General features: G+C 37.3%; 2 protein-coding genes across 3 annotated transcripts; both read right to left on the reverse strand.

Moving 5' to 3' along the window:
- Positions 1 to 389: 389 nt before the first annotated feature.
- On the reverse strand, positions 390 to 3980 carry LOC103961185 (prosaposin). Its single transcript, XM_009373717.3, has 6 exons — positions 3936 to 3980; positions 3029 to 3124; positions 2676 to 2869; positions 2174 to 2371; positions 1183 to 1242; positions 390 to 746 (listed from the first exon to the last, which is right to left on the reverse strand). Exons 2-6 carry the CDS (start codon positions 3117 to 3119, stop codon positions 597 to 599), a joined length of 693 nt encoding a protein of 230 aa, XP_009371992.1. The 5' UTR covers positions 3120 to 3124; positions 3936 to 3980; the 3' UTR covers positions 390 to 596.
- A 1018-nt stretch (positions 3981 to 4998) lies between these two features.
- Positions 4999 to 7945, reverse strand: LOC103961184 (WEB family protein At2g38370). 2 transcript variants are annotated; one of them, XM_009373715.3, is made up of 2 exons: positions 7612 to 7945; positions 4999 to 6730 (listed from the first exon to the last, which is right to left on the reverse strand). In XM_009373715.3, the coding sequence occupies exons 1-2, from the start codon at positions 7792 to 7794 to the stop codon at positions 5216 to 5218; spliced, it is 1698 nt and encodes a 565-aa protein (XP_009371990.2). In that variant the 5' UTR covers positions 7795 to 7945; the 3' UTR covers positions 4999 to 5215. The 2 variants fall into 2 exon arrangements, with proteins under 2 accessions (XP_009371990.2, XP_009371989.2); XM_009373714.3 differs by having other exon boundaries at positions 4999 to 6733.
- Positions 7946 to 18694: the final 10749 nt, after the last annotated feature.

The following is an 18694-nucleotide window of genomic DNA, read 5'->3' on the forward strand; positions in this document are numbered from 1 at the left end:
CCCCGTAGGAACTACGAGATCTATCCATGGATGCCTTCGACATTCAGTGGTCGTAGACAAACCATATAACCCTATTCAATAAGTGGACCGCATTAGCTGTTTGCTTTCAAGTTGGACATTAATAATCGAAGAAGGACAATTACTCATTCTTAAAACCAGCAATACTTGTGCAATGAACAATTTTCTTGCAAGAACATTTGCCAAAGTCAATCAAACATTTTCGTATGTTATCACTTTTTCCGTAGCACCTACCGCCATTGTTGCAGTATCCAAAGCCAATCAAGCATTATCAAGTTGCTAAACTTTCCTTGTTTTGAAATCTAAACATGATTTAGAACCAACCCAGATAAAGAGATTTGAATTCGTCAAAGATTAACGCGGTACAGAAGTTTCAGGATCAAACATTTTCATAAAAGCAGTTGAATTTTATCGCACATATTTTACAATAAATGTTTAGCCGAGTCTCCTGTCACAAATAGAATATAGCACAGGCAGGCACACCTGGGAGTGTTTTTACACAAATGGAAGAGGCGGACACAGGTTATATCTTTGTTGCCACGACGGAATGGATTCATCGGTCCAGTATCTCTTTGTTTCTAAGAGGTGGACAGATTGGATATGTGCTCCGTAATGCTAGCTTTGTTCGAATTACAGGCATGAAGCGCAGTGCATATGTCCGTTGTTTCGAGGAATTGCTCTGCATTGGCAAGAATGAGGGGGCCATACTCGAAAACGAGCCTCTTGCACTGTCAAAAATCCAAGCATATCAAAAGAGAACTAAAGCAATAAAACCACATTAAACAAGGAATATCATTTGATCTGAAGCTCCAGATGAGAGAAACGTTCCTATTATTTTCCGATTGTATCAACCTTAATCGGCCAATCTATAGTTCTCTTATATGGCTATTATTCAAATATGTCGCAAACAAAAATAATATAAAATCCCCCGGAAAGATTTTGAAGGGCCATGATAAATAAAAGAAGTGATTAATCTGTTAGTGCATGCAGCGATAAAATTCTCATAAATGACATAAATTTTCGATTTGATCAGCCGTTCATGAAAATTACTCTTCTATATCCTAATTCAACATTTTGGGGCTCACACATCTTCAAATAACACCAACTTTCTGGAGTAAAACACACAATCTATGGATACCGACTAAAATTCTTAATTTTCCTCACCTTTTTGGTATAGTTCTCCACCGAATTGCATGCCTTCAGAAGCAACTCAATAATCTCCAGCTGACAGAAAACAAAAATTAGAATTCAGTTGTCTAGGTAGCATGAAGTGTCGTTGGATAAAATATTTCTAAACTCAGTGGGACGAAGGATCTCCACAAGAAGTATCGAGCTATAAGTAATAATAAGAATTTCTTGCAGGTAATAATTATATAACAATCACGAGAAATCTTGGTTGTCTATTTTGCTAATGTTTGAAATAAAGAGTTCCTAAGTTTTCATTGTTATTTTGCAACATTACTATGTTACTCCTATTTACAAAATGTATTGATATCTCATTTATGTTTGCAGTGAGCAGCATTTCTGAACACGTACATCCCAAATTGCGACAAATTTTCAACACAATAATTCAAAAGCTTCAACTGTAATCTCTAAGCTTTGTTATTCAACTAGTTCTGTTTGTCTAACAAGTCATACTGGTCAGTTTCTACCTCTTTTGTATAGTATATAACATCGTTCTACTTTTAGTAAGGCATGGTGCTAAAGTTTCTCCAAGACGTGGAGAGAGCACGAAGCCAATTGCAGAGTGCTCCCAATAAGTAGATAGAAAGAATGGTAGGTTTCTTTGGGACTAGACCCAACCACAGCAGTCTAACATGGGTCATGCGTGTTAAATGATTAAGTTCAAATCACATGCAGTAGCTTGTTGAGCTTTTGCAAACAAACTAAATATCAGCAATAAATAAAATGACACATGCATTTACGTTGATGTATGGAGGGCTCCAAGTTTTCTCTTAAGGTTGAGGATCTAATAATATGAACAGGGTTCCATCTTGTAAGTTCAAAAGGATAGTGGTAACCATAATTTATCACAAAACATGTAAAACTGTGGCTACGCAAGGTCAAAAAGGTAAAAATAAACTTCTACACATCAAAATCTGATATGTTCAGAATTGTGTCATCTTATTATTGAAAGAGTACTGCAAGTACTAACCTGCGTGTCGGGATCCTTCAACTTAACCAACACTTCTGAAACAGCACGGTGACATAATCCACAGCTATCCTCTTTGAATTGTGAAGAAAACAAAGCTACTTGCTGACAGAGATTGACCTTCCGACAGAACTCAGAAGGTTGTAGAGAGGTAACCTCTAAGAAGAAGAGAGGAGCATAATAGTCCACCAAAGTGACACACTGTCCCACAAAAAAAATGACAAAACGTTCAGGAAGTTCTTTCCTAAAGTAGGGGAGTTGGGAGAACAAAAATAGTGTTAAACATCCCCAAATGATTTTGGTTTAGGGTTTAGATACAATGCGTCATAGCTCATCGTAACTCTACAAAGCTTCTCAGAGCAATATATTTCATAGTGTGTTAATACTCAATAAACTTCTTGTAAATTTGTAATAACATGTTCAACTGTCCAAGCAGAGCATCTTTCAGTGTACGAGTTTCCAACAAAACTTATGTCAAAATTAGAAAGTTAGAAAAGGTGACTACCTGCTGGTTGAATGAGCGCAACTGATGGCAAGCCTGATGTAGGTATTCAATGATCTCCGCCTGGGTCTTGTTTTCACTAATGTATTCGAGTGCTTGCTCAGCAAACTCCTCACACAATGTGCACACGTTATCATTCCCAACAACTTCTTCAACTTGGAAAGTTTGAGTTTCCAACTGGTGGTCTGACTTTGAAACTGATTCAGAGAGTAAAACTATCAGTTAAAATTTATGTTTGCAGCACAAGAACGCAATTACTTATCAAGATTGAGGTGAAAACGGGACCCTAGATTTTCAAAGATGATAGGACCAATCATGTTAATATTTCATTCTCATTAGGCAGTAAATTTTCTTACCTGACAGATCAAGGTTTGTCAGTTGTCTAGCATCACAAGCCCAACTAGCTGCCAGCACAAAAAGAAACAAAACCCCAACTCTCACGTCCATGGTGCCTGAAGTTGCAACCATTTGACGACATAAGAAAACCACAATGATAAAGGGTTCATAGTAAACAAAGCAATAACAAACCATAACTGATCATAGTTGTAGTTTCCCAAAAAACAAAGAAAGTGGCGATGATATAATTATGAAGTCGTAGCAAGAGAGCTTAAGCTGCAAACGCAAATTAGACTCAAGAACATATAATAATTTACTGACTCCATTCTGTTTACATCCCAAATACACTTTGAACCTATTAACCTAATAAAGACTTGAAACTATTGTCTCGCGTCGCTAGATATTGAATAGCAAAGGCTAATATCAACTAGGGTCACGGCCCTAACCCTCGATTCGCTACTGACTGGAGCTGTAACACACCTACCTAAGTTTTGATCAAGCCGAATTCACCAAGCCAAGCGTGGCAAGGTAAAATCTTGTTGAAGTCTACAACAAGTTCAAAGTTTTATTTTTTCACACATACTCTTCGGATTAGCTAATGATGTTTGTGATGATTTTCCCAATTGAAATTATAAAAGCAATATCTATAACATCAATAACCAAAAAACACACAACCTTAATCAGAGACCAAAAGCAATAAAATTTGTCAACGACAGAGAAACAGAAGAACATAATAAGCAAAACCACCCACATAAAATACCAGCATATGCCGAAAACATAGAAAGAAACATAAAAAAAAAACATATAACAAACAACATAGACAGACAGATATCGAGTCAATCCTAAAAATCTCAGCTTTTGGGGGTTGGTGCTGAGAAAACGTGGGAAACGAAATAAGGAACAAGTTTCAAGTTGTAAAGATCCTACGATGTTCGATGTGGGAAGGACAGAAACGACCGGAATCGAAATCCCGCACAATCGGAGATGGATAGATAGATATTTACCTGCGATTGTGAGGAGAGAGAAAGAAAGAAGTGGAAAACTTGATGCCTAGGAATTTTTCCTTTCTTTCTTTCTTTGTTGCGGGTGCGCGTTTGGGAGATGCGTTGAAATGTCGGCTGCGGTCGTTTGCCTTGCTCCTTTGTTTTATACAACTAGCTACCCAATTGCCCATCTGGGTTGGGCTTGTGTGTGCCAAGCAACATGTGACGTGGACTCCTTCCTACGTGTAACAAGGATATTGCTTATTACTTGTAGCTGAGAAGTTTTAGATTTGATTACTGTTAAAAATAAATTTGAACCACATTATTCCTAACCAATTATGAGGCTTAACCTACTAATCCATCCCTTAATATAAATAATATCGTTTATTCAAAAAAAAAAAAAAAAAACTACTTGGATTTGTTTTGTTTTTTGAGATTTTTTTTTTGCTTTGTTCTTGTTTATACGGAAAACACGTACAAGATTAAACTCCAAGTGTACAAGATTAAACACTTAGTATAGAAAACACGTATGAGATTGTTGAGAATGAAATCCACATTGATGGGAGGAGAGACCTTGCATGGTTTATAAGTAAGTTGGGGTACTCCTTATACAGCCAATTGGTTTTATGATGGAATCCAACTTTCTTTATGGTATCAGAGCAGGTTGTCCCACGTGTGAAGCCAAACAGCCACGTCCTTGTTGTGTTATCCACGTATTACGTTTAAAAATTTGTCACACGTGAAGGGGCATGTTGAGAATGAATCCCACATTGATTGAAGGAGGAACTTTATATGGCTTATAAGTAAATTAGACCACTCTCCATATAACCAATTAATTTTATGATGGATTGCCAGGCATATGTTTGTATATTGGCACCATTTTTTGAATATAATCCATTCAAAACACAATTGGCTAATCGAGCGATATTGGAAGCAAGGGAATCAAAGACAGGACCTCGGGTGAAGGGTTTAGTTCTTGTGTATCACAAACATTTTCGGGAAGAAAATTAAACATCACTCCAGAAGAATTTTAGCATTAGGTAGGTACATTTTCTTCACAACCAACACATAAAGGGTTTACATATATAATAAACAGATCCAATAGTCTGGGAACAACTACAACCTAAACGCAACGAATTCTTAAGCAAGAACAATCAGAGATGGAGGAGAGCGAAAACAGACGCGCACGCACATACAACTAAAGTCAGTTCTTGATAGGCCGAATTACTTCAAGTTTGGAGTTGGCTTCTTCTTTTTCCTGCTTTGCTTTGTCAAGAGTAGCGAGAATCGAGCAAATCCAGACTTCTTTCTCTTAGCAGAACAGTCCTTGAGATTGCTTTCCCTCTCGGACTTCCCAGAAGAGGGTAGATCGCCATTTTGTTTCTGCAGCATTTGTCCCAGCGACACCTTCTGTTTTACAGGGATTTTTCCGGCCACCTCCATTTCAACCTCTTCCGGCAAAAGCAGTTTCCTGCTTAGTATTTGTCCTATCGACAAAGTTGGCTTCAACACAGGCGTTGGCCCGTCACTAACAAGATTCAGACCATTCACATCCCGTAATTTCAAATCTTTCCCGTGATTAGACGGGCATGGATTTTTGAACTTCGTAGAGTTGTGTACAGAAGAACGTCTTCTTTGACCGTGATGGGATCTCCATTTGCGAAGTGCTTCTTCAACTGCTAGTTTCCCCCTATTTGCAGCCTCCACTCTGTTCAGAGCTTCTTCCAGTTCCTTTTTACTGGTTTTGACTTCTTCGGTTGCTTCCTCTACCTTCTTCAAGATTTCCATTTTTGATACATTTGCTTCTCCAACATGAAGCATAGCATCTGTCACCCTATTCTTAGAAAGCTCCTCCGCATCTCGAACTTTGCGGGTTAATGCTGAGTACTCCTCGAATGAAAGAGTTACTTCGTTGCGTTTCTGAAATGAATCTCCAGATGAACTCTTGTGGTACGATAGAGCCTTAATCTCCGCTAGGGTCACTGCTTCTACCGCTCTAGCTGCCTCTTTCATTTTTCTCGCAGCAACCAGCCTGATTTCAGCTGTTTTTATCTTAGTTCCTGTCTGTTCAATCTCAGATGTTGCTCGCAAGACCTCTAACTTTGCAGCTTCTGCCATTCGTTTGAACTGCTCGGTCTCAGAACTCAGCCGTTGAAGCTCCTTTGAAATATCTAAAGGATTAGCAGGACCACCCTTAGTTTCACCATCCTTTGCCAATTGTAGCTTTAGTTTTGTTTGGTTTAGCTCTTCTTCAAGAGACAACACTTTCAAAGAATTTGAAGTAAGCCTCACACGGGTTTTCTCAAGCATGGTTCTTTCTTTTTCCAATTTCTTGTTCAATGATTCAACAGAAGCTCGAATGTCAGCAAGATCGCTAGTAGTCCTTGTAAGGTTCATTTTCGCCTGTTTCAGCTCCATCAAGATTAAACCTGGAGCTGAAGAAGGGCAGGGGCACACACCGCCCATCGAATCGTAATGACCACCCCCATTCCCATGATTTTCCTTATCCTCTTCATTTACCACAGGAGTCACGTATTCGTTACCTCCATTTGCCTCAAGGGTCACATTCACTTCAGATACTTCGTTCTGTAGCTTCTTTTTCAACTCATCGATTGTCTTTTTGGTTTCTTCAAGTTCGATTAGAACATCCAGCGTTTCCCTTTCTTTCAATGTAAGATCTTTCTCCAACTCTAAAGCCTGCTCCTCGAGTTTTGCAGCGTCAACATCTTCAATGTCACGCTGCTAAGAAGAGAAACATGTCACCACATAATAAGATAGTGTTTAGCAATTTGGTAAGCAATAGAAAACACCAAAAAAATAAAAGTAAACTTGAACTTTAAAACGCTAACTACAGTAAGAAAAAACACATTCATTCTCTTTGGTGCAGCTGTAGATAACAATTTCTTGAGAATCAGGGTCTTACGAAGTCATGGTTCAGTAATTTTATGAAACGGGTACCATCCAGAATGATTCTAACAAGAAATGAATCCAAAGTTGCAACTTATGAATCTACAGTTCGGTGCAACCAACACGAAAGATATGACAAGATGTATCAGGACACAATCCCAACGGAACAAACCAAAACCCTCGAGTCCCCTAATCAGCAACATACACATAAATCACCTTTCCGCTTTTGCAGTAGGCTGACACACATTTCATAAATCTCAACTGCTTTGAAATTAAATCGAAAACTTACACGCCCGGTTTCCCCACACTAAAACGATGATCCTATGGGATGCTCATCAGTCATAAAGCCAGAAACTCCCAAAAATGGCAGAAACAGATAACGAATAGCATTTGGCAACACACACAATTCCACAGAAACTGAAGCTCATCAAATTCCTTCACAAATTTCAACTACTTTTCGAAGCAAAAGCAATCGGATCATTATAATTTACAATGTCAACCAACAACCAGCTTCAAACATTAATTAAAGAACACAACGAACATACATTTTAAACTAAAACTTCATCGTCAACCCAAAAACCAAAGCCATAAATCTCAATCCATGTAATCTTTCTCCTTTCAAGAAAAAAACCCTATTCGAATTTCTACATTTCACAGAAGAAAACACCAATCTTTATTTGTTTAGAGAGAGAGAGAGAGAGAGAGAGAATTACCAGAGGTTCAGAAGGCTTATTAGCAAGCTGAGAGGGTTTCCAGTAACCGATTCCACCGAATCGACTCACCGCTTCCTTCACAGATTCAAAGGGGGCCGAGGTATCGATCTCCGCCCTCAAAACCCTCTCCTCTTTCCTCACATCCAGACCCGACTCCGACACTCCGATGATTCCGGTCTCCATGTCCAACCCGACAACCCAAATGAAATCCCAACAAAACGAATACAAAGATTGAAACTTTCTCAGAAACCTAACAACACTTTAGCGAGTAGATTAATGATGCTTGGTTTCTGAGTAGACAGAGTTCAGAGTCTTTCGACAGACACAACCCCAAGCAGCACGGCTATTAATACAAACGAAAGTATACGTTTGATTTTTTGGAGTTCCAAAACTACCCCTGAATGATGGAGATTTTTACGGGTAAGGAAGGGTTAGAGGAGGGGAAATAGTGCTGGGATTTATGGGGCTTATGGGAAAGGGAGGAGATGGGTCGGATGACACGTAGGACAGGAGAGATGGATGGAGTGATGTGCGCATTGATTTTTGAAATTTGGTGGGGGCATCGAGTGTCGTTGGGTTTTTTCAACGGCAACAAAAGCCAATAGGATTACCTAACGGGCTTCTGCCTTCTGGGTAATGATAAAAGTGCGTTAAAGAAAAGCACTTTTGCTTGCACTCTTGGCTTTTGAGATATTCGGCTGTTTACTGTTATGTGAATCTACCACAGATATACTCAATTATGTTATCCATGGCCATCAAACGTTCAAAAGAGCAACTTCACCGGGACAATTAGCCCGATAGACCGGCGACTTTACCAACCCAATAGCAAGAGCTGCAAGCTCCAACCCAGAGGGCGATTGGGCAGGAAGGGGGGCCTAAGTGAGAGTCCTGGCTCGAATCGGTGACCCGAGAGCCCGAGGGCCAAGTGATGCAACGCTGACGTCAGGATGGCATCAGCCATTATTTTATTATTTTTGCGTCATGCGCGTGCACAACACGCGCGTGTGGGGGCACGTCCCTGACAACATTTCAGGCGCTGGGGTCTACGGTTCAGACTGCAAAAATGTTACCGTTGGTGGCCACGTGTCACGTTCTCGTCCGTTGGATTTCAACAGTTACTTTTCCTGGACTGTTGGATTTCCAACGGTAAAAAAAAAAATCAAACCTTCCCCAATATTAGCCGTTAGATTTTAGATCAACGGTCCACGTTATTCGCCTTTATAAATTTAAAAAAAAAAAGAATTCACATTAAAAAATTCTGAAATATTACCATTGTGCCACGTGGCATAATCTGGACGGTTGGATTTCAAAAATTTTTAATCTAACGGCAAAAATTAATTAAGTTAATAAAAAATGTTAAGAATTAATAAAAAAAATCCTTTTTTTTTAAATTAAAAAATTAAAAAAAAATTGATTTTACTTTTCTATAAATACCTTCTCATTATCTTATACATTACACCACAATTTCATATTTTCTCAAATATTTTCAACCACATTCCAATATTTCTCTCAAAGTTTCAATCCAATTGGTTTCCAACTAAATGACTAATGATGCAGGTACGAATTGGACGCTTATTGAAGATGTTACGTTGTGTTCTAACTGGGTTGAAGTTACTTATGATCCGATTACGGGTAATGAGATGCAGTTGTGAGAAATGTGGAGTCTTATTCATACCAATTATCTTAAGACAATTGGTGGGAAAATAACCAAAGAATCGATGTCCAGTCATTGGAGAATACTCAGCCAATCGTTTAGTCTTTGGAGAGATGCCTTGGCACAAGTTAGTGCTAATCTTCGAAGTGGGGAAAATTTAGTGGATCATATAACAATATATTATTTATTTGTTTGTATTATACCCAAATTTACATTAGCTACTTTGATTATAATTATTTCTTCTCCCATATTATGTAGATACTTCGAGCACAAGCTTGGTATAATGCCAAAACCAAAAACAAATCATTCACCTAGTGGGAATGTTGGAATATTGTCAAAGATTATCCTAAATTCAGAGTTGTGTCTGCCGGTCTAGAAGTTATCATGAACAACATCCCTCTACACTCTATGCTTGTTCATGACTCGCATGTTCATGAAACCGACACAGAAGAAGTGTCGGAAACACCCCCTGAACAATCGTCGGGGTAAGAAGGCTTCAAAGAGAAAATGGAGTGCTTCCAAGAATGATTATGCAAAATATATGGAAGAACTTGCTCGCCAAGGTGAATTGACTTTGGCACGGGGAAATGACTAAATTTGAGGCTGATAAGGCTAGAGAGAAGGCAAAAGCTGCAGCTGTTGAGAGATCATTTCAAGCTAATGAGAGAGAAATAGAGCTACTTAGGCAAGAAAGGGAAGAGCTTAAAGAAGAAAGAAGGCTCAATAAGATCGTGACATTATGAATGAGCCAGTAGAAGGGAAGTCACCGAATTCTAAATATTTTTGAAATTCGGAGAAAGCGGACGTGGTGTGAAAGAGGCGTGCAAGGGAAGCGAGAGCAAGAGGAGATGGTCCTAGCACCACAAGAGGAGATAATCTTAGCACCACAAATTGGTTAGGTGATGATTTTCCCTTCACAAGGGACTAGGGAATTTATTTTTAATCGGAAACAGAAACTATGAATAATGATAAAGATTTTGATTTTGGTGTGTGATTTCTTAGGATGGATGGTGGGTTATATGGAGGAAAAAGAAAAGATTAGGTTGCAGATAATGCCACGTGGCATGCCGTCATTTGTTACAAATCTGATCGAAATCTACTCTCAAAGATTGTAAACAGATTGTGACATGTGACGCGATGTGATTGGTTAAAAATCTTATCGAAAATCTATCCTCAATGATTCTAAAAAGGTAACGACACCTTGCATGACAACATTGGATAAATATCTTATCAAAATCTATCACCAAAATTTGTCTTTTCGAAAAATGACACGTGGCGTAACGAGAATGACTAAAAAGCTTATTCGAAATTACAAACCATAAATGAGAGGTCTAGTGGTATTGATACTATGGTCTAGTGGTATTCCTCTTCACTTGTAAATGAGAGGTCTTAGATTCGATTCTTGTCAAAGGCAAATTTGAACCACATTATTAATAGTTGATTGTGAGGTTTAGCCCATCCATTTTCCTTATGTAGATAATATCATTCGTTAAAAAAAAAAAAATCATGTATCTTATAAAAATAACAAATATACACATATGACTTCAAACCTCAAAGATAATTTAACTTAAAAAGATCAAAATGTTTTCCATACTTAATGCCCTAGAAAATAAACTATACTTTAGAAGCATATTTTGAGAAAGAGTTCAATTTAGAGAATAGAATTTGTTAAAGTAAAAAGATTACTAAATTCGTGAACGATGCATGACTCGTCAAAGAACATGTGGAACAAGAAAGAATGATTGTGAAGATCCTTGGCACTGGTTTGGTACCGGGCTATGGACTCTTTAACGATCAAGCTAGTAAAGATTTTAGAACTCAAGCAGTACGCAAGCGAGCATATTATGTGATACTTTGGATGCTTACCCATATGTGGTATTTATACTAGTCGAGATGAGTCCTTATGAGAATAGAAATCCATCATTAACTGGTGAGAGAATCCTAGTGGAGGAAATCTATGGATCTTGTTACTATTACTTGTGGCACACACCATTCATTTAGTTGAGGGATCTCTGAAATATCATGTAATATTTCCTAAACCAATTATAATTAAGGTTCTCATATCTTGCAGAGCAAGTATTGACTCTCTACGAGATAAGTCTCGCCCACTAAATCAGCGCCCATTATGTTGGAATATACCTTAATATCTTCGTCCTCTAAGCCTGATTTGTTCCGAACCACATGGCCTGAATCGTATCAGCCAATCTCAGTCATTCTGACAACCATGATCCGGTGGTTTGAAAGTCATGGTTCCACATGTTATATGAATACTTATGTCTTAGGGTTTTTATCACAAATAGTTCTTGAAATTGACCCTTACCATCAAGATGGTCCCTGAAATTGAAAATCAATCAACATAGTCTTTAAAAATAGGTGTTGCAAATCAATGTGGTTATTTCGTCACAATTTTGTTAAAAAAAAATATGTTAAGTGCTGATGTGGCACATAAATAGGTCCCATAAGTCTTTTTTTTTTTCTTTTCACAAATAGTCCTTGAAATTGACCAATGACATCAAAATGGTCCCTGAAATTGACCCACGACATCAAAATGGTCTCTGAAATTAAAAATTGATCAATGTATTCCCGCCAGTAAGTGTCTCAAATCAATGTAGTCATTCTGTCACAATTTTGTAAAAAATTCTGTCATGTGCTAATGTGACATATAAATAGGTCATACAAGTCTAATTAAATTTTTTAAAAAAAGAAAAAATTACAAATAGGCTTAATAATTTAATAGTTAATAAAAAAAATTGTCAACCCAAAAACCCAATCTTGCAATCACCTCTGATCCCAGTCCACATTTCTATACCTCATTTGCTCTCTATTCTCTAAAAAATAATCTCAATACACCCATTTTTACACACTTCAACACTCTTCACCGAATTGAATCTGGATTGAGATTACCTTTGGTGACAGTTTGACCCATTGACAACTACTTCTGGGACATCACTGTTAACATTTAGGCAATCAACATCCTCATAACCTTAATCTTGGAGAACTTGTTCGGCGCTTCCCTGATGGTCTGGTGATGCAAAGAATGACGAGGTATGCCTTGAGATAATGAGGTTATAACCGAGGTGCATTCATTGTTGGTTGAAAACTATTTCCACACCCCCTCTTAGACCTTGGTTAAGCCTTGTGTCTTTGAGAATTTATGAAAGAGATCTCTCTTCGGAGTAGGCCCTACTATAAGAAAAAAAAAATTTCATTATGCAAAAATGTATTTAGACAAAATTTTTAATTAATTATTAAACCCACATCAGCACATAACAATTTTTTTTTTATAGAATTGTAGCAGAAGGATCATATTTATTTGCGACACCTATTTTCAAGGGCTACATTGATTGATTTTCAATTTAAGGGACCATATTGATGGTGTGGGTCAATTTCAGGAACCATCTTGATGATGTGGGTTAATTTCAGAGACCATTGTGATAAAAACTCGTAAATCTTGTGGATCCCATTTATGTGCCACTTCAGCACTTAACAGAATTTTTAACAGAATTGTAATGAAATGACCACATTGATTTGCGATACCTATTTTCAGGGAGTACATTGATTGATTTTTAATTTTAGGGACCATCTTGATGGTGATGGTCAATTTTAAGGATTATTTGTGATAAAAACCCTATGTGTTATTTGTTTTATGTATTTTGTCAATTACTAATTTATATATTTGTTGGGCCATCAATGATTTTAAGAAAAATTATTATTTCATGCATTTAGCAAGATTATTGTTTTAATACACTGGCCCTAGTCGAGACCGGAAATTATTATTTAACCAATGTTATTATTTTGTAGAATACTCATTTATCGAGGTTTTACTGTAATTATACATCATATATAATAGATTTTTTTTTTTTATTGAAAATGGTTTAACATAACAAAAAATACACTTAATGAACTTTTATTCATAGCAAGAACAAAAAAAGAGGCAGTGTCATTTTTATAAATAAGTTAAAGTTTCGAGGCACAAAGTGTTTATACATTATTAAGTTAAAGTTTAATAATGTAAGTGAGATGTCTTATATTCGATTCTTGTCAAATGCGAGTTTGAACTACATTATTGCTAGCCTATTGTGAGGCTAAGGCCATTTCCAACCGATATGACTAGAGGGTTAGAAGGCCGAAAATAGCACGAAATGACATGAAAACGGTCTCCAACGAAGGGCTAGGCCAAAGGGCTCGTGGGCCCACAGAGCCAAAAATAGCAAATCAGGCCAACCTGCTGGGCCCAATCCAGCCAGCCCCTGGCTGGCCCAAGATTTGAATGCAACAACTAGTTGAAGTTAGAGTGGCGTTAGCTAGCCGTTGGATTTGATTTTTTTAATCTTTTTTTTTTTGGGACAAAATTTTAAAAAATAAAATGAAAAATTCTAAGTTTTTTCCTATAACTACGTAAAATTGTTAAGATTCCTTATCGACAAGAAATCTGCAAAGTTACTCACATATCGACACGTGGCACTTGAAATCCGAGACGTAAAATTATTAAGATTCCTTATCGACAAGAAATCTGCAAAGTTACTCACATATGACACGTGACACTCGAAATCCGAGACATAAAACTATTGAGATTCCAACTTGAAAAATTATTGACATTCCATATCGAAAAATTATTGAGGTAGTTTAATTTAAGTAACCATATTAATTCAATTAAAATAATAAATTATGTTTGGCCCTATGGCCTCCTCGGTTGGAGATGATTTTTTGTCACAGGGCTATGTTTGGCATATGGCCATCTGGCCCCTTGGTTGGAGATGGTAAGAAAAATTGCCTGGCACTGTTCATTAAAATATTAATTTATTGGAGGGCTATAGAGCTAAAAGGAGCCCTTTGACCTTGCTTCGGTTGGAGATGGCTTAAGCCTACTCTCTTCCCCTTAGTAGATAATATTGTTTATTAAAAAAAAAAAAAAAAAGTTCGAAGTTTAAGAATTGTTTTTGGAATTCCAATCTTCTCATTTATTGATGGTCGATTTGTATCCTTTTGTAACTGGTTATATCCCAATTACATACATTGTTTAGTAAGGGCGACTGTTACGAAAGTCATGAAAATTACATGGGAAGATCAATGTAAAGGTTCCTTTTCATACTTTTCATTCATTGATGACCCATTTGTATTTGCATTAACCGGTTAGGAGTATGATTCTCTCATTTCTTAATCTCTTTCTCATTCCCTCTTTTTTTATTTAAACGGTTATGATTAAGTGTAAGAGAAGGGGAGAGAAGAAGATTGTAAGAGCATCTCCACCAGTTGGTAGAGGGCAAAGACAATGACGATTACTATTCACAAATATATATATATATATATATATTTATGCTTTATGCCTTGTAAGTGTGTACTGATAAGTTTATTCTTTAAATTATAATTCTCTATTTGTAAGTTTGTTAAGTGTTTTTATTTTACATGTGTTTAGAATTTTTTTGATTTTTTTACCTTCAAATTGATCCAGGCAGTTGGTTTATCACACTTTGTTTGAATCAGATGCACTAGATTATGACATATGGCAACAAGCTTTAATTTTCAATCTTCTTATCGTTAGAAATCAAACTGCCGTGAAGCATTGCAAGCCTATTTTTTGGGGAGGGGGGAGGGGGCGAGGCTGAGTCCAAGGAGAGAAGAGGAAATGGAGGGCTTCTTTCGGCTTTTGTGGGTGTAGCTAATATCCTTTGTTAACGAAAAAAACTTTGTCCGTCCCATAAAATAAGTAAACCACATGCTTATTGGACCCTCTGTTACTATTTTGGAGTGTAATTTTCTTAGGACTAGGCCCAACTAAACGGCCATGGTAGCCAAATTAAAAAGGAGAAACGATAGGCCCCGGCTCATGGTCTCAAGGCCCTTGGAATCACATTGTAGTGGCTGGCTTTTCTACCTCTCTCCAAGAAGTTCAATCTCTCTTACTGTTGTTGAAGTTTCTTAAGAACTAAATTTGTCTCTTGTTTATTTTCCTAACAAATCAAAGAATGACTTGAACACATGCTTGACTGCTAATATAGAATGCTAATCGCGGATCGTTAGCGAGAAGATGGTGCCGTTTGTACGTCAATGCAGTAACGGAGCCTATAATTTAGAGTAAACTATAGAATTGGTCTTTGAACTTATAGTCTAGTTTAGATTTTATCCTCAAACTAAAAGTTCATTAACTAACATCCTTAAATTTTGTTTAATGTATAATATTGGTCCCTGAACTTACACTCTAGTTTATACTCTAGTTTATATTTGATCCTTGAACTAAAAATCCGTTAACTAACATCCTTGAATTTTTGCACGCTTGTTAACTGATCAAGAATGCTTAGCTTACATTCGAGGTCCTATATTCGAGTATTCACTCCTAATATGGTTGGTATAAGAAGAAATAAAAAGAAATAATGATAATTAAGACATATATATGACATATCTAGTTATTGCAATGGATATGCTATGCATTTGGGGCCTTGGGGCCTCTATGGGAATGGTCCTTATATCATAGTGATTGTGAAGTGTGAACTAACAAATCGGTAGTTGGGATTACGAATTGTTTGTGGTCCTTGACACTGTCCTGATTAAGGCTGTTTCTATTCATTGTATGATTATTATTCGAGTTTAACTCTTCAAGTAGTAATGAAGTCCGAAAATGTAACTGCATTGCACCCCCAACATATCGAACTCACAAAGGAAATTGGTGACCTCATGACAGGGAAGCTGGCGACCAAAGGCCAGGTGAACTATGAGAAAAAAGAAGAAGAAAAAGGAATGAATCTTGTAAGATTTCCGAGAAATTCTTCGATTTTTTATACAAGTTTGATATACCTTGTGTTTTCTTTTTGATAGCATTTCCCTTTTTAAATGGAAGTAGAATTTTTATTTTATTTTATATGGAAATTGCCAAATGGAGGTCCATAATTCAACTCGTAACACTATAATCTGATTATAAAGATAACTAGATAAGCATATACATGTTGTAAACATTTCTATTTAAGTGTGATTGTGTAAATCCTAAATTAGATTTGATTCTAGTTATCCTTTCCTATTACAACTTGTATTACTTGGGGAAGAAGGAATATCTTCTCTCTTTTACTACTATAAATAAAGACACAATGTAGGAAGGAAAATAACATACATTCTCCTACAATTCTACAAACACATCTCTCTCACTCTCTCTTCTCCTTGCCGCCGGCCACCCTAACCTTGTCAGATAAATAGGCTACAACACGTTATCAGCACGCTCTTACCATTGCGCTTAGGAATCTGACGTTGAAGAATTTTTCTACATCAAACCAGTTCATCCATATCATCACGCAATCAGGTTCTTTTAAAACAATGGTTTTTATCTCGATATTTTTGTAGTCTTGATAGCATGAACATTCACCATAATGCATGACCCAACTTTACGTTTTTCGAATTTTAGATTCTACATAAATTGTGTATGCATTATATCCATAATTATTAAATTACGTAAATTTGATATTTGCTATGAATTGAATCAAATATATTTGTATATGCATCAAATTGAATTAAATTAACATATTATTGTTTTGAATACGCTTTGAATTGAATTATATTTGAATTGAATCAAAAATAAAATAAAAAATAAAAAAACTTTTGCGATTGGGAAAGCTAGGGTTCTTTTGAAATCGTGCCCTGCACTATCCCATCCATGGCGATGGGCCACACCGTGCAAGCCTAACCCAACATTGAACACAAGCCGCAAGCTTTGAATCGAAACAGTGCGCTTGATGCACCACCGCCCCGACCCACGGCTTGAAGCGCAGGTCTCGCACATCGGTTTTTCGACGAAACACGACCGGCAGTCGTGAAAATTGGACGACACCCATCATTTTTACAACGATTTCTCAAAATTCCAGAAGAATTTCATTTTTTTTTCTCAAATTCGATTGAATTCATTCGGTTCTCCATCCCTCGATGTTGAGATTTCATCTCCATCGAAAAACACTTGGATCTTCGAAGAACCTTGACTTGCCCCGACCTTGGAAACGCCATCTGACACGGCCTCGTCCACTAATTTCGGCGTTTTTCCCCGGCAAAACGCACCCACCACACATTGGGGTGTTTGGTTCCAAAACTCGAGCCCTATTGGGCTCTGTTACTCGGCCTTCTGCTGATATCTTGCTCCAGCCCGTTGGGCTTTGGAGCTTTCCCGGTCCAAACCATTTCTCCCGGCCCGTGTGTGAAGGAAAAAAAAAAAGAAATTTTTTTTTGGGCTCTCCTGAAGCGGCCAGCGTGAATTTTTATTTTTATTTTTAAAAAATCTTTTGGGTCTGCTTGAAGCAGCCCATTCCCCTGCCCAATCCTCCCCGTGGACTTGCAGTCCCACCCGAGAGTCACAACCCAATTTTTTCGGCCTAGGTTTCACGGACAAATTTTTTTAAGCCACCCGTGGGCTTATTTTTTTCTTTTGGGCCCCGAGTTTTATTTGCCTAATTATTTTAGGCCCAATGGGTTTTATATTTTTCACCCACACTTTAATTTGGCCTGAAGTCCAAATAATTAATTCAATTATAATTATAAACCTAAAGTTATATTTTGCATATTCTTGTTGCATATTTCTGTGTATATATTTGTGTTTGCCTCCAGGAATATATGAACCTGAAGGTCATAATTATTTTGAAACCTGAAGTTTCTTATAAACATGCGTTGTTTGAAAACCTGAAGTTTTTCACTTAAAAACATCACCTATGAAAACTCGAAGTTTTTTCAGGCAAAATTAAACCAATACATGTCTATTAGAATCTGTATGTTCTACTCGTATGTGTATGGATCGATTTTTCTCCATTACACTAACCACATCTTGTCCATCTATTTTGTGATAGGAACATGTCGAATTTGAACAAACTCGACTTCACTGCTTTAGAGGTCTCTGGAAGAAACTACCTCAAGTGGGTCCAAGATATGAAGCTCCACCTCACTACCAAGAACTTGCGTCTTGTTATTGAAGAAGAGACAGACAACCCTGTTGGCGAAGCTGAAAAAGCCACTGCTATGATCTTCATCCGAAGACATATCTATGACGCTCTGCAAACTGAATATCTTGCTGAGGAGGATCCACGTGCACTATGGGTCGCTTTGGCTGATCTTTTTGATCACCAAAAGGACATATTTTTGCCTGAAGCAAGACATGATTGGCAGCACTTGCGCTTCTAAGACTTTAAGTCTGTGAATGAATATAATTCTGAAGTTTGTCGAATCTGATCACTTCTTAAGTTTTGTAATGAAACTTTGACCAAATGGGATCTCTTGGAGAATACCTATTCGACCTTCTCTACTTCTAATATTGTCCTACAACAACAATATAGAGCTTATAAGTTCACTAAGTTCTCAGATGTGATCTCTGTTTTACTTCTCGCTAAAAAGCAGAACCAGCTGTTGATGAAGAATCATCAAGCTCGACCTACTGGGGCGACTGCTATGCCTAAAGCACATTATAGC

The sequence above is a fragment of a genome, unplaced genomic scaffold, assembly GCF_019419815.1.
Source record: "Pyrus x bretschneideri cultivar Hongxiangsu unplaced genomic scaffold, Pyrus_bretschneideri_v1 Contig2, whole genome shotgun sequence".
Classification (NCBI taxonomy): domain Eukaryota; kingdom Viridiplantae; phylum Streptophyta; class Magnoliopsida; order Rosales; family Rosaceae; genus Pyrus; species Pyrus x bretschneideri.

Excerpts from the sequence above, each read along its gene's own strand:
- LOC103961185 (XM_009373717.3), bottom strand. The coding sequence starts at position 3,119 with ATGGACGTGAGAGTTGGGGTTTTGTTTCTTTTTGTGCTGGCAGCTAGT. Across the intron at positions 2,870-3,028 it reads GACAAACCTTGATCTGTCAG|TTTCAAAGTCAGACCACCAG; the intron begins GTAAGAAAATTT and ends TCTCTGAATCAG. Across the intron at positions 2,372-2,675 it reads TGCGCTCATTCAACCAGCAG|TGTGTCACTTTGGTGGACTA; the intron begins GTAGTCACCTTT and ends TTTGTGGGACAG.
- LOC103961184 (XM_009373714.3), bottom strand. The coding sequence starts at position 7,794 with ATGGAGACCGGAATCATCGGAGTGTCGGAGTCGGGTCTGGATGTGAGG. Across the intron at positions 6,734-7,611 it reads ATAAGCCTTCTGAACCTCTG|CAGCGTGACATTGAAGATGT; the intron begins GTAATTCTCTCT and ends TTCTCTTCTTAG.